At 55.6% G+C, this 12104-nt stretch overlaps 1 protein-coding gene across 5 annotated transcripts in view; it reads right to left on the bottom strand.

Annotated features, from left to right (window-relative positions):
• The window catches only part of KIRREL3 (kirre like nephrin family adhesion molecule 3), a 554399-nt gene that overhangs the window by 14651 nt on the left and 527644 nt on the right, over positions 1–12104 (bottom strand). For all 5 annotated transcript variants that reach the window (XM_086678697.1, XM_086678698.1, XM_086678699.1 and 2 more), the window contains exons 8-11: positions 11958–12063; positions 6138–6286; positions 4706–4833; positions 3083–3209 (exon numbers count right to left, since the gene is read on the bottom strand). In XM_086678697.1, the coding sequence (XP_086534823.1) occupies positions 3083–3209; positions 4706–4833; positions 6138–6286; positions 11958–12063 (510 nt within the window). The remainder of the gene's footprint in view (positions 1–3082; positions 3210–4705; positions 4834–6137; positions 6287–11957; positions 12064–12104) is intronic.

The following is a 12104-nucleotide window of genomic DNA, read 5'->3' as shown; positions in this document are numbered from 1 at the left end:
ACATCCCATCTAGTGTGGGGTGGGGGGGGGTGAGTAGGAAGGGAGAGAGAGACAGAGAGAGGGAAATGTTTGTCGATGTCTCCAGGAGTACCTGCCTTATCCACCTCATCCCACAGCCTAGACAGTCCACCTGGAACCTGAAATCTAAGAGTGCTTCCCGTCCAGTTCTGCCTTTTATCTAACCTAAGTCTTTCCTACAGGACGCGCCCACCCGGCAGGGAGAGGGGGAGGGAGGAGAGGCTAATTCAGCCATTTGTTCAGCTAACTTCCTGGCTGGATTGGGCGGTTGAACAAGGGGTGTAGGGATGGAGACCTTCATGCTCCCTTCCCAATCCCCGGGGCAAAGGTTGGAGCTCTGGTGGCGGAAAAGCGAGGAAAAAGAGCTGGAACAAGGGATCTGGAGGACAGGCAAATTTATGCTGGGAACAAAACAAAAATGGCGCAAACATAATTGCTGTTTATTAGCCACCTGAATTAAAACAGATTTGCATTTCTATGAGTACCTCTCAGCCAACGGGTTTGGGGGGCTACTGGGAGACACTCAGGTGACTGCTACTGAGTTCAGGATGGCTAACAGCCGGGACCCTCCAGATAAGGGCTTCCACCCCGGGTTGCCTCTGAATGTGGGTGGGCCTAGTTTCTCTCTTGGATATTTATGCTCCAAGAAGTCCTTGGCCAAGAAGGCAGGAGGGCTGGATGTTTTAGGAACTTGGAGGGCACTTTGTTTCGCTGTTAGCTGAAAGTAATGATACCACAAAACTGTTTCCCTTCACCTCCCAGGAGCTAGGAGTTCTCCGGGGGTGGTCCTCAGGCGTTCTAAAAGCCATCAGGCAAATGTGTGTGTTTAAGGGCTTTTTAGAGGAAAAAAGAAATCAGAACAAAGGTAGATGGGGTTGGGCAATCAAAGCACAGCGGGAGTGTGGTTTATCTCCCCTTGCCCATACATAGATCCTGGGTTGGAGCCAAAGCAGTTGAGACCTGTGCCAGTTTGCTCCCCAAAGGGCAACGGGACGCAGTCGCCCACCAGCCGGGATCTGCTGTGAGGAGAACCCCATCTCGTTTTGGATCCTTTCATACTGTCCTGTCTCTTGAGCCCAGTGCAGGCCCCTTTCCAAAAGGCTCCGCCATCCCTGCACCTGTTCTCTAGACAGTTCCTCTCCTGTGCCCGGCTGGCAGGCTCTTCCCCCTGGGCCACTTAATCCGTCCCCGGGCATCAGGGCAAGATGGCCTTAGTTTGGCAGAAACAAACGAACGGCTTCCTTGCTTCACTCTGATCCCTTGGGCGTTTCTCTTCCTGGAGACCTGGGGGAGCTGGTGCCACGACTGGAGGCAGAGGAGGGGGTGTAAACATGATCCCTGGCAGGTGCAGATTAAACCCTGGGTAGGTGCCAGGGCACAGGCTGGGGTGCCCCTTCCAAGAGAAATGTCCCTCCAATGTGTGCGTCCCCCTCACCTCCCCCACCAAGAAACCACTTTGAATCCCTATTGGGAAATGCCTGAATGTGTAAAGTGGCAATGGGATGTCAGTCCCTCCTTTAGCCACCGTTTTCCCCGGAAATGAGGATGTTCCTTGAACAGCTTCAGGCGTGGGGACCCTGGAGGCCACGTGGGAGTCTGAAGGCCCCCAGCCCGGTGGCCGCAGTCATGGGCAGGGCAGCGGGGGAAGCTGCTGATTTCACCAGGGCCTGGTGCCGGAGCTGAGTGTCAGACTCCAGAGCAACAGGAAAAGGCTGCAGCCTGTGTTGCCATGGATATACGGAGGCGCGCGATCAGATGCTGTTATTTTTAGCCCTGCAGCGCCAATTTATTGGTGGCGTCCTGGGGACACAGAGGAAGGCAGGAAGACTCCTGAGTCAGGGTTCTGCCCAGGACAGGCGGCCTGTGAGTGTCCCCGGGGTCTGAGCAGATTCACCCTCCCTCTGGGGCTGCCCTGGCTCTTGGGGAGGAGGAGGGGAAAAGAAATCGATGGAGCGGGTCTGGCTAATGAAGAAGTCAGAAGGGGATGGCTGTGGAGGCACCAGGCCGGTTTCAGTTTGCCAGCGAAGGGGGAGAGTAGATGAGGCTGCCTGCGGGCAGCTTCCTGGATCGAGATGAAGCCGACGGGGCAGATTTCTAGAACACGACTCAGCCCCTCCTCAGGACCCCCATCTGGGGACAGGACCCAGAGGCCCTGTACGTGTGGGTCCGGGGCTCAGAGCCCCAGGACTTTGACCTGAGGCATGAGGCAGACTACGTGGGGCAAGAGGGCTTGAAAAGGGAAACCAAAAGCCCAGTGGAGAGAGGAAGTTTGGAAACACCAGAGGGACTTGGCCTTAGCTTTTCTCGCTCTCTCAAACCGGCAGCTTTGGTTCCCCACCACGGCCCAAGCACGTATCGTGACGGGGACGTCGGATTTCCATCTTGGTGCTACAGGCTTCTTGGGTCTGACCCAGCTTCTCTGTGACCTTCTGCATCCCACCATCCGAGCCTGGTTCGACGCGCCGTCCCCTAAATGTGTCATTTAACAGTCATCTAGTAACCCGAACTGTGTTCTTGGAGAGATATGAAAACGCTCTCCTGCTGTAATGGTTTTATCATGTGTAATAAGACACGTTCTGTGCCTTCAGGAGGACCCCCTGAATGCTTGGTCTTGTGGAAATTGTGGCAGGTCTCTCTGCTTGAGCAGCTCTAATGCAATGGGAAGGCGCCAACCAGGAGTCACGGAGATGCTCCCTTAAATGCCCTGCAGGGCCAAGGTCAAGGTCAAGGGTAGACACGGGATCTAAATTGACTGTCTAGTGACCCTCTGACCCTCTCTGCCTGGCCAGGATAAAATTCATTAGCTACCACTGTTAGGGCTGGGACCCCTTAGGAGTAACAAAGAAGGGGGAAGGTGACCCATCTAGCCAGGTCCTTCCTCCCCTCGGGGCTGGGCTTAGACACAGGCTCGAAGAGGTGGACAGAATTGCTATGGATCCAGGGTTGGAGGTGGGAGCAAGGTCCAGAACCAGCGACCGCCCCTCTGAGGCAATGCCTGGGACCAAGATGCCTTGGGCCCCTCTCTGCTCCCTCCTACCTCCCCTAGCATGAGTGAAGGTCTTACCATTGACTGTCAGGGTCACCTCTCGCTCTCCAGCTCCCACCCGGGGCACCACGGCTCTGCACACATATTTCCCAGCATCCTCTTGACGGACGGTTTTGAGGGTCAGTGTCTTTTCATTGCTCAGGACCTAGGAGAATCGGGGGAGGATCAGATACAGAAAACGGAGCCCGGCTCTCTCTGTGTCCCAGAACCTGAAGAACCTGAAGGCCTGTGTCCCAGGCCTGCTGGACATGACAACAGTCTCCAGCACCTCAGTAAGAACCAGGGGCGGGGTAGGAGGCAGGGTGGCCACTGAGCTGTCCAGAGGAGGTCCACAGCACAGACGCCTCGGTGTCTAAGGGCCAGGCACATGGGGGAAGGGGTGAGTGTGGAAGGGGGAGGGGCACCTCCTGGCTGGGGTCCTGAGGCTTTCTCACACAGGCAGGGCTCCCCACCAGCCGGTACCGGGCTGGTCCCGCTGAACTTGTTTGGGGGTGCCTGCACCTGTCTTTTCTGAGGCATTTTCAGTATCCTTTTGAGATAGAGTTTGGGGTGACCCAAAGACTTTGGCATTAGCTAGCTCTGAGTTCAAATCTTGACCTTGGCAGTGACCACCTGGGTGGCTTTCGGCAGTTGCATATCTGCTCTGCTGAGCTTTCCTTATTTCTGCAGTGGGGGGCAGTCGTGCTCATGGGGTGGTGCAGTGCCGGCACGTACTAGGCTGCACAGAGGTCGGTTTCTATCTGCCTCTCCCTTAACTTCCCTCCCCAAGGCTCTCGCTGGTCCTCCTGAGGGGAGGGACGTCTGATAAACACACACACACTAAAGAACACATATATTTTAAAAGAGGAACACAAGAAGAAAGCAGCATTTAACTCAAAAGCTGAAGGATTACTTAACTATTTGGGGGAAGTTGAAAAGCCTGTCTAGAGACTTTTACTCCCAGCATTATTGGTGGCCACCAGCTTTTTTTTTTTTTTAAGTTTATTTATTTATTTGTGGGGAGAGGGGCAGAGAGAGGGGGACAGAGAGAGAGAATCCCAGGCAGGCTGGACACCATCAGTGCGGAGCCTGATTCGGGGCTTGAACTCATGAACCGTGATATCACGACCTGAGCCAAAATCAAGAGTCGGACGCTCAATTGACTAAGCCACCCAGGTCCCCCCACTTGCTTTTTCTTTCTTTTTTTTTTTTTTTTTAGTAGAGTTTGTGATAGGGCAAAACTGTAATGGTTCAATGTGTTTAGGGTTAAAGGGGTTCATGTGGGTACTGGGGTCCCTCTCCTCTTTTTTTTTTTTTAATTATTTTTCTTTATTTTTGAGAGGCAGAAAGAGACAGAGCGCAAGTGGGGGAGGGGCAGAGAGAGAGGGAGACACAGAATCCGAAGCAGGCTCCGGGCTCCGAGCTGTCCGCACAAAGCCGGATGCAGGGCCCCGAACTCACAAGCCGTGCGATCATGACCTGAGCCGAAGTCGGACGCTCAACCGACTGATCCACCCAGGTGCCCCATCCCTCTCCTCTTTCTGGGGCTCTTCTCCCTTCAGCTCACCCTGGAGGCTGATGTCCCCAATCTAAGAGTGTGAGGGGCCCCAGAAGGCAGTTCCCATGGTCAAAGGCCCTGTGGGGTCTGAGTTGAGGACTTACCACACCAGAGCCCCGCTTCATCCAGACGATGGTCAGGGATGGGTTGCCTGTCCAGGCACAGCTGAAGACGGCATCAGAGCCCAGATCCACGAGCAGCGATTGGGGCTCCGTGGTCATCCTGGGCCCAACTGTGAAGGGAGGGAGGGGGAGACAGGGCTCTTGATGGGTTGGGAGCTTGAGGAGAGGGGTCCCAGAGAGGGACACCGGAAGTAAGAGACCCCTGGCTTCCCTTGGGTCCACCCACTGGCAGCAACAGCCCTATTTCTGCCACGATTTGCCTCCAGGGCTCTCCCATCTCCTGCCCTTTGTCCTGGTTCTGGGAAGTCCTCTCCACCCCTCCCCCCACCCCAGGCCCAGTGCACAGGCAGAGGGGACTTCCTCCTGCCCCAGAAATCCTGGGCATTAGGATCTTTATGTGTCTGCCTTCAGGGCAATTGCCCACCTCCTCCATGCTTCAGTTCTGTGCCCTGGAGTTGAGTTACCCTGTGCACCGGGCCCAGGTCCCAGAGCCCTCCCAGGGTCCTCCAAGGGGCTCTGAGATAAGGAGTACAAGGCAGAGGAAGCCAGGCCTCTCCCTGTATTCTCCGCTCCCCCGGGCCCTCAGGTTATCCTCTGTTCCAGCCCTGCCCAGCTTTTTTCCAACCCCTGGGAAGTAGCTGGGCCTGGTCCAGTTTCCCATGCCCCTGCTAAGGGTTGGTGAGCGTTAATGGAAGCTCCTCTCCGGTTCCCCAGCGCAGAACACCTGTAACCAGAGCCTTCTGCAGACCAAGCCTTGGTCCCCAGAGTGGGTGCAATGGTGGAATTGTAGGCGCAGTGAAGGGAGGGTGTGCAGGGAGCCGCTTAGCTGCTTTGGAGGAGCAGAAGAGTGTGAAATCCAGGGTCAGGAGACCGGAATTAGTCCCTTGACGTAAAAAGGGAGTAATAGCACTTTCTGTTAGGGCCACTGGGGCAAGGGGAGGGGTCAGATATAAGAAAGTTTGTCAAAGTGCCTTTAAAATCAGAAAGTGTAGTAGATGAGCTAACGCTTATTGCCGTGAACACATCCAGCCTGCCCGTCAGTGATGGGCTGGTTCACCGGGGTCCCTCCCAGGCCGTTGGAAGGGATGTGTCCTCGGGTCTCCAAAGGGAGGGAGCAGATTCCCAAGGAGCCTGGCCTGAGTTCTCCTTTTGCCACTTGCTCACTGAGTGACTTTGGGCCTCTTTCCCCTCATCTGAGTGACGGGAATAATAATCCTTCCTCCCTGGGTTACTACGAGGGTCAAGGTAAACCCAAAACAGCACACGAGGAAGCTTTTCTTAAAGCAGGGAGCGCTGTGAGCTTGTGAGGCGTTGTTATGTTGTGTGCGTTGAGTCCAGCAACGGTCCCTCTGGCCCTGAGCAGAGATACCCCAGGGCCGGCTGGCCTGGGGAAACCCCCAGCAGCTGCACTCACAGTAGACGTCCACCGTGCGGCTGATGTTGGTGCTGCCCAGGGCGTTGGTCACCTCACAGGAGACAGGCTCTGAGAAGTACGTGTAGTCCACAGCTGTCCGGTACACTTCTCCGGATGCTTCCTTGATGATCTGGCCCTTCTTGGCCCACCTGCAATACGGGCCCCGCATGTGGCTGTGGACCTCCAGTGGCCAGGGTGTTCCTCCCACCCAGAGGCATCTCTCTGGGAGCTGGAAACCCCTATCCCTCAGGAAAGTGAGTCACACATGGGGCAGGCCCCTCTAGGGGTCCCGTGGTGGGGGCAGGAATCTCCACAGAGGGATACGTGACAAGCAGGTTGTTCTGGAGGGAGGGGGGTGGACTACTCAGTAGGTCAGCCCGGCTGGCTGGCTAGGAAATGGATACCCCACCCCTTGGTCCCCCAACAGCTTGGCCATCCCGCCCTGAGCTCTACTGAGGGTGCTGTCTTATTGGGATCCATGCTGGAAAGGCCGAGGTCTAATGTCATGTGCCCATACATGCATGCACACCTGCACCCACACACACACCTGCACCCCCCCCCCCATGCACATGCATGCACACACACACACGCACATGCATGCACACACACATACAGAGAAATTTGATTTCCAGACAAGGTGAGGAGTTGTGGGAGGGGTATCAGCCAGGGGTCCCGATGGCCCTTCCTTGCACTCAGCCAGCTCGCTACCTCTCCTGCCTCGACCCCTGTCCCTAGGGTAGGTCCCCTCATTGTGCCCTCTCTCCCCTCCCATGGAGGGCACTTGCTCTTTTTCCTGCCCAGTCTCTACACTCCCACCCTGGCTTCGCTCCCCAGGGCCTTGGCTCCTTCAAGTTTGGTCAGACAGGTGGGAAGAGGGCTGTGTGGACATCTGTCATCTGTCATCGGCCAATCGGTCCCACCGAGGGGAGAGACTGAAAAGCCCTGTGCTTGACTTGGTCCAGGCCCTGGGGCGGTGATCTCTGCATTGGACCAGTGACTGGGCAGCTAAGGCAGTGCTAGGAGCCCCCAGGTGTGTGTGTGTGTGTGTGTGTGTGTGTGTGTGTGTGTGTGTGTGAGGGCGGGCCTTTCTTTACAGATCTCCAGGGAGAGAGTCCAATAGCTTCCTCTGGTTTAACCTCATTGTGGACAACACTTACTTTAAAAAAAATTTTTTTAACGTTTATTCATTTTTGAGAGACAGAGAGTGAGCTAGGGAGGAGCAGAGAGACGGGGTGACAGAATCCGAAGCAGGGTCCAGGCTCCAAGCTGTCAGCACAGAGCCGGACGCGGGGCTTGAACTCACTGACTGCGAGATCAGAGCCGAAGTTGGATTCTTAACCGACTGAGCCACCCAAGCGCCCCGACAACAATTACTTTTTAAATCACAGAACCTCCACCCAGGCTCCTCCTATTCCAAGCCTATTTTGGGGGGTGTTTTTCTTTGTTACCCCAGGATCGTGACTCCCGGTACCCACAGCCTCCCTGCCTTCTTCACCTTCCCCTTCTCGTGTTCCTGGAGCCTTTCCCAGCACCACAGAGAACCATCTCTTGCCTTCTCTCCCCCGGCTTCATGCTCAGTCCGGCCCGGCCAGCCCCGAGAGACGGCCACGTCTTGGCATCGCATGAGGCGCCCAGGCTGGCACCATGTGGTTATTATCGTGAGTTAATATCACATAATTATTAAGAACATGATTAATAATAACAATTATAGTTTAACAACAGAGCGAACCATAGCTCCCCGAGAGCTTAAGGAGCTTCCCAACAAACATTTATGAGTTATTCATGAATCATTTCAATTTCTAACTTTAATTTAATGACCAGACTTCACAGTCAGGCACAGCCCCTGCCTGAGGCAGATGAATTCAGTCCCAGGCACACGGTTGGGGATCTACATCCAACCTCTGGCTCCTACAGCCTTGCTGAATGAAGGAAGCGTGGGGTCAGGTGGTGGGAGGCTGAGGGGGGCTGCAGCTGGCCGGACCTGGAGGAGGGGAGTGTGAGCCTCTCCTGCTCTCCCAGGCCTGCCTCTGGCAGAGGGTAGGGAAGCTAGGGCCCGGGCCAGCTGGTTTCGCAGGGCCGTTGTCTTCTGCCATTGGAGTTCCTGGAGACGATGGGGCTTTCTCCTCTTCTCTGGGGCCTTTCATGGTGTAAGTCACAGAGGGAGAAAGCTCCACCTGCTTAGCCCTGAGAAGCTTAGAACTGCTGGGACTCCCATAGGCCTGGAGCCCAGCAGGACGGCTGGGGGACCGAGCTTTCTTGTTCCCAGCTGTGCTGTGCTGTGGGAGCCTGCCCCCCTATGCAGTGGCTACCCTTAGCCCCCTAAGGCCTGGCCCTACCTCAGTGGCAGAGTGGGGCACAGGAGGATTTCCTAGACTCTCCTGTCCCACGGTTGCGGGCAGGAGCTGGCTGTGGAGGCTGGGCCCTTCACAGCCCCACACCAAGGCCTTTTGGGGACACCCCAGGGGTCTCCTCCTAATCCTGCTCAGTCTTTTTCCTCCTTTCCTCTATATTTCCCTCCCACACCAATAAAACCCTCTGTAGGGATTTCTTCCAGAAGCTCAAACCACTCCTTCAAGCAGTTGGCCACAGGGTCAGGGGTGATCCAGGAGCAAACCCGCAGCTCTCCGCCCTCCCCTTTCCTCTCTCTCCTTTGGCTTTGCTTTCTCCTCCTCCTCCTTCCAGTTGGATCCCGTGCACTCCCCCTCCACCCCACCTCTGCCTCCACTGTTGTCTCCACCGCCTCCCTGAGCCCCTCTGAGAAGGAGTCAGATTAAGCCTTTCCCAATCAATGTCTAATTTGGCCGGAGTAAATGTAAGAGGATTACTTATTTATATCACAGAATCAGGAGGCCTGGCTGTCACAGCCGACAGGCTGTCCTTAAGTAGCCCTGCGTTTTACGCTGGGTGGTGGTCCCCCCTCCCTGGTACCTGTGGGGGGCGTGGGGGGCATGGGAGAGCCTGGAGGACAATACCGAGAAGCAGGTGGGGAGCCACACTTCATGGTGAACTCGGGCCTGTTCTGCCCGCCTCGGGCTCCTGGTCCTGGGGGGCAGCTGCACCTGTTCCCATGCCCACCCGTGTCCCCTTTCTGGGTGCGGGAGTGGAGGGCAGCCTAGCTCTACTTTCTGAGATCACAGCCTCTTCGTGGAACAGGAGGAAGCAATCAAGATGAATGGAAGTAAAGAAACACAGATCCCTGCAGTCTTGTCAAAGTCAGTTGGGGAAAATCGATGTACTTATGTGAGGAGATTTGTTTAAGGCTTTGCCTCTTGGACCCCAACACCACATCTAGAAGGACCATCTGCCGGCTGGGCGAGCCCTCTCTCAGGGGGCGGAGCCAGCATGGGTGGGTGCAGGGCGGGGCTGCCCCCTCCTTTCTCCTCCTCTCCCTTCTCTCCTGAATTTTCCTAGTGGCCAGAGGGGTTCCCTAAAAGTCTCTGGAGTCCCGAAGGGAGCGTGGTGCACACTGAAGTGTTTTCAGGGCCTTTGGCTAATCAGAGGGCCGTGAGGGGGAGTGAACATCTGCAGGGAGGTCTGTCCCTCCCTGCACCACACAACTGCCCCTCTGTAACCAGGGGCTGACCTGTGACCAGGGAGCTGGAGGCCAAGAGAACCTACATGCTCTGTGTTTGTTTGTTTATCTGTTGACTTTTTAGTTAAAAAAAAAAACAAAAAACCCAAAACATTGTGGGGCACCTGGGCGGCTCAGTCAGCAAAGCCTCTGACTCTTGGTTTTGGCTCAGCTCATGATCTTGCGGTTCGTGAGTTCAAGCCTCCGGTTGGGCTCTAAGCTGCCTGCTGCTGGGAAGCCTGCTTGGGATTCTCTCTCTCCCTTCTCTCTCTCTGCCCTTCCCCTGCTCATGCTTTCTCTCTCAATAAACAAAAATGACAACAAAACTACAACACACACACACACACACACACACACAAAACCACTTTGAAATTGTAGAAAAGTTGCAAAAGTAGACCAATTAAGTGCCATATTCCCTTCACTTAGATTCACTAGTTGTTAATATCTTGTCATATTTCTTTATGATGGATGATCTCTCCATACGGAGATTTGAACCTTATCATCCACATCACTGGTGTTCTGCCTTTGGAGAGTGGTGCCCCTGACAATCAGGCCCAGCAGCCTGGTTTCTTGGGTGTTTGCTCACCCTGTCCTGGTCAGAGGGCAGGGGTGGAGTGGGGGACATCGCTGGGTCCTAGGGCACAGCCCTGCCCTCTGCCCAGCCCTTCATAACCTGGCAGATGACCCAGAGCCTGGCCGCGAAGAGAAATGGAAGTTGTATGCTCTGGTCTCCTGGGTCCAATAGGCATTCTTGGGATGGCTATGAGGGTGAATGTGGGATGTGTCTGCTTGGGTGCCTGTGGGGGTCAAGGGCTGCCCAGGGGAATGGGCATTTGTGGGCCCTAGTGTTGAGGGATTGCGGGAAGACAGCTGGAGCAGACAGCAGAGAGAAGCTGACCCTGTAGAGAGGAGCCCAGGCATCGCAGGTGCAGGGTAGAAGCCCAGAGAAAGGGCATCTCTTTGGGTCTTTGTTTTGCATCTGAAGACAGATGCCAGATCTCAGCCAAACCAGACCTGCCCTCCAGACCTCCAGGGCCGCACAGTCTCGGGGATCCTTCTCCTGCCTCTAGCCCAGTGAATGGTTAAATTGGACAGGACAGATGGGCTCCAGCCTCTCTTAAAATATCCTCAAGGATAAAGTCTCCATGCCTTTCCTGGTTTTTGGTTCCAGTGTCGTTTAATTATCTGCACTGCAGGGAGCTCCTCCTTGCTTCCAACCTGAATCTCTAGCTGCCTCTTTGGCCCATTTCCTCTTATTGTGCCCTCTGGGCTGCACCGCCTCTCGTCTCCCCTGTCCTCCACTCCCACTGGCCGGCTGATTATCTAGTCTGGGACCATTAGCATCCCTGGCACCGGCTGATGCTGCAGCTTAATAACCCATCTCCATGGCAGAGGCGACACTCTGGGCTCGACCATCAAGGCTGGGCTGGTGGGGAAGGACCGGACAGAGTTAGGGCCGCTGGGCTGGTGGGGAAGGACCGGACAGAGTTAGGGCCGTGGCGAGTTCCACACGGCATCTCAAGGAGGTGAGTGTCTGCCCTTGAGCGTCTCCGAGGGCACGCCATCCCCTGAAATCTTGTGCGGTGGCGGTGCACAGGCAGGAAGGTGCCCCGATGAGTCAGCCCGCATTATGAAGTGCCTGGTTTGTGCCCCGCGCTGTGCTCCACGCTGAGCGCCCTAAGTGGCTAAATTACAGTTCTTGCCTTCGAGACGCTCCATCAACAGGGAAAGATAAGCGTGTAAAAAGCAGTGGTGCTTTTATCAGTGTTGCGAGCAAGGGGCGCGCAGGGGATAAGGGTATAGACGATCCTAGGTGCCTGCTGGATAGGGCCAGCGGCCCCGGAAATCTTACCCCACGCAGGTGAACGGTTTGGTAAGCACGCGGCTAAAATCTGGGTTCTGATCTTACGGCTCTTCCTGGTTGTTTTGACTTTTTTTTTTTTTTCCCTGAGCTTCTCTGCCTCTTTTCAGAGAGAAGGGATAAACAAGAGATCCAGACAGAAGGGGGAATACCTCCTGTTTCCAGTGGAAGGTACGTGCGTGAAATTTCATGGGCGTGAGAGAAAGGAAAAGTCCACCTGGCCAGGGGTTGGATGGGTGTGCGGGGAGGGGAGAAGGATCCTGGACACCGGTAGCGAAGCAAGCACTGTGCTGCGTGCCCAGGGCCATAATCGACACCCTCTGTGATAGGCAGCAGGGGTGGGGAGGGGTCCAGTGGCCAGGCGGTGCCTCCTTAGCAGGACTCTTACCTGTACTGGGTGACAGCTGGGTTGGCCTTTGCGGAGCAGTGGAACGTGACGACGTTGTCCTCCAGCACCGGCTGTGGTTCCACCGACAGGTTGACGAGCGGGGGGTCTGAAGAGAGAAGAGATTCCCTTGCAGGCTGGGCAACTGTG

This window comes from Puma concolor, chromosome D1 (genome assembly GCF_028749965.1).
Source record: "Puma concolor isolate L17-30 chromosome D1, mPumCon1.1.hap2, whole genome shotgun sequence".
Taxonomy (NCBI): Eukaryota; Metazoa; Chordata; class Mammalia; order Carnivora; family Felidae; genus Puma; species Puma concolor.
Note: the sequence above shows the minus strand (reverse complement) of the source record. Positions and strands in the feature narration are given on the sequence as shown.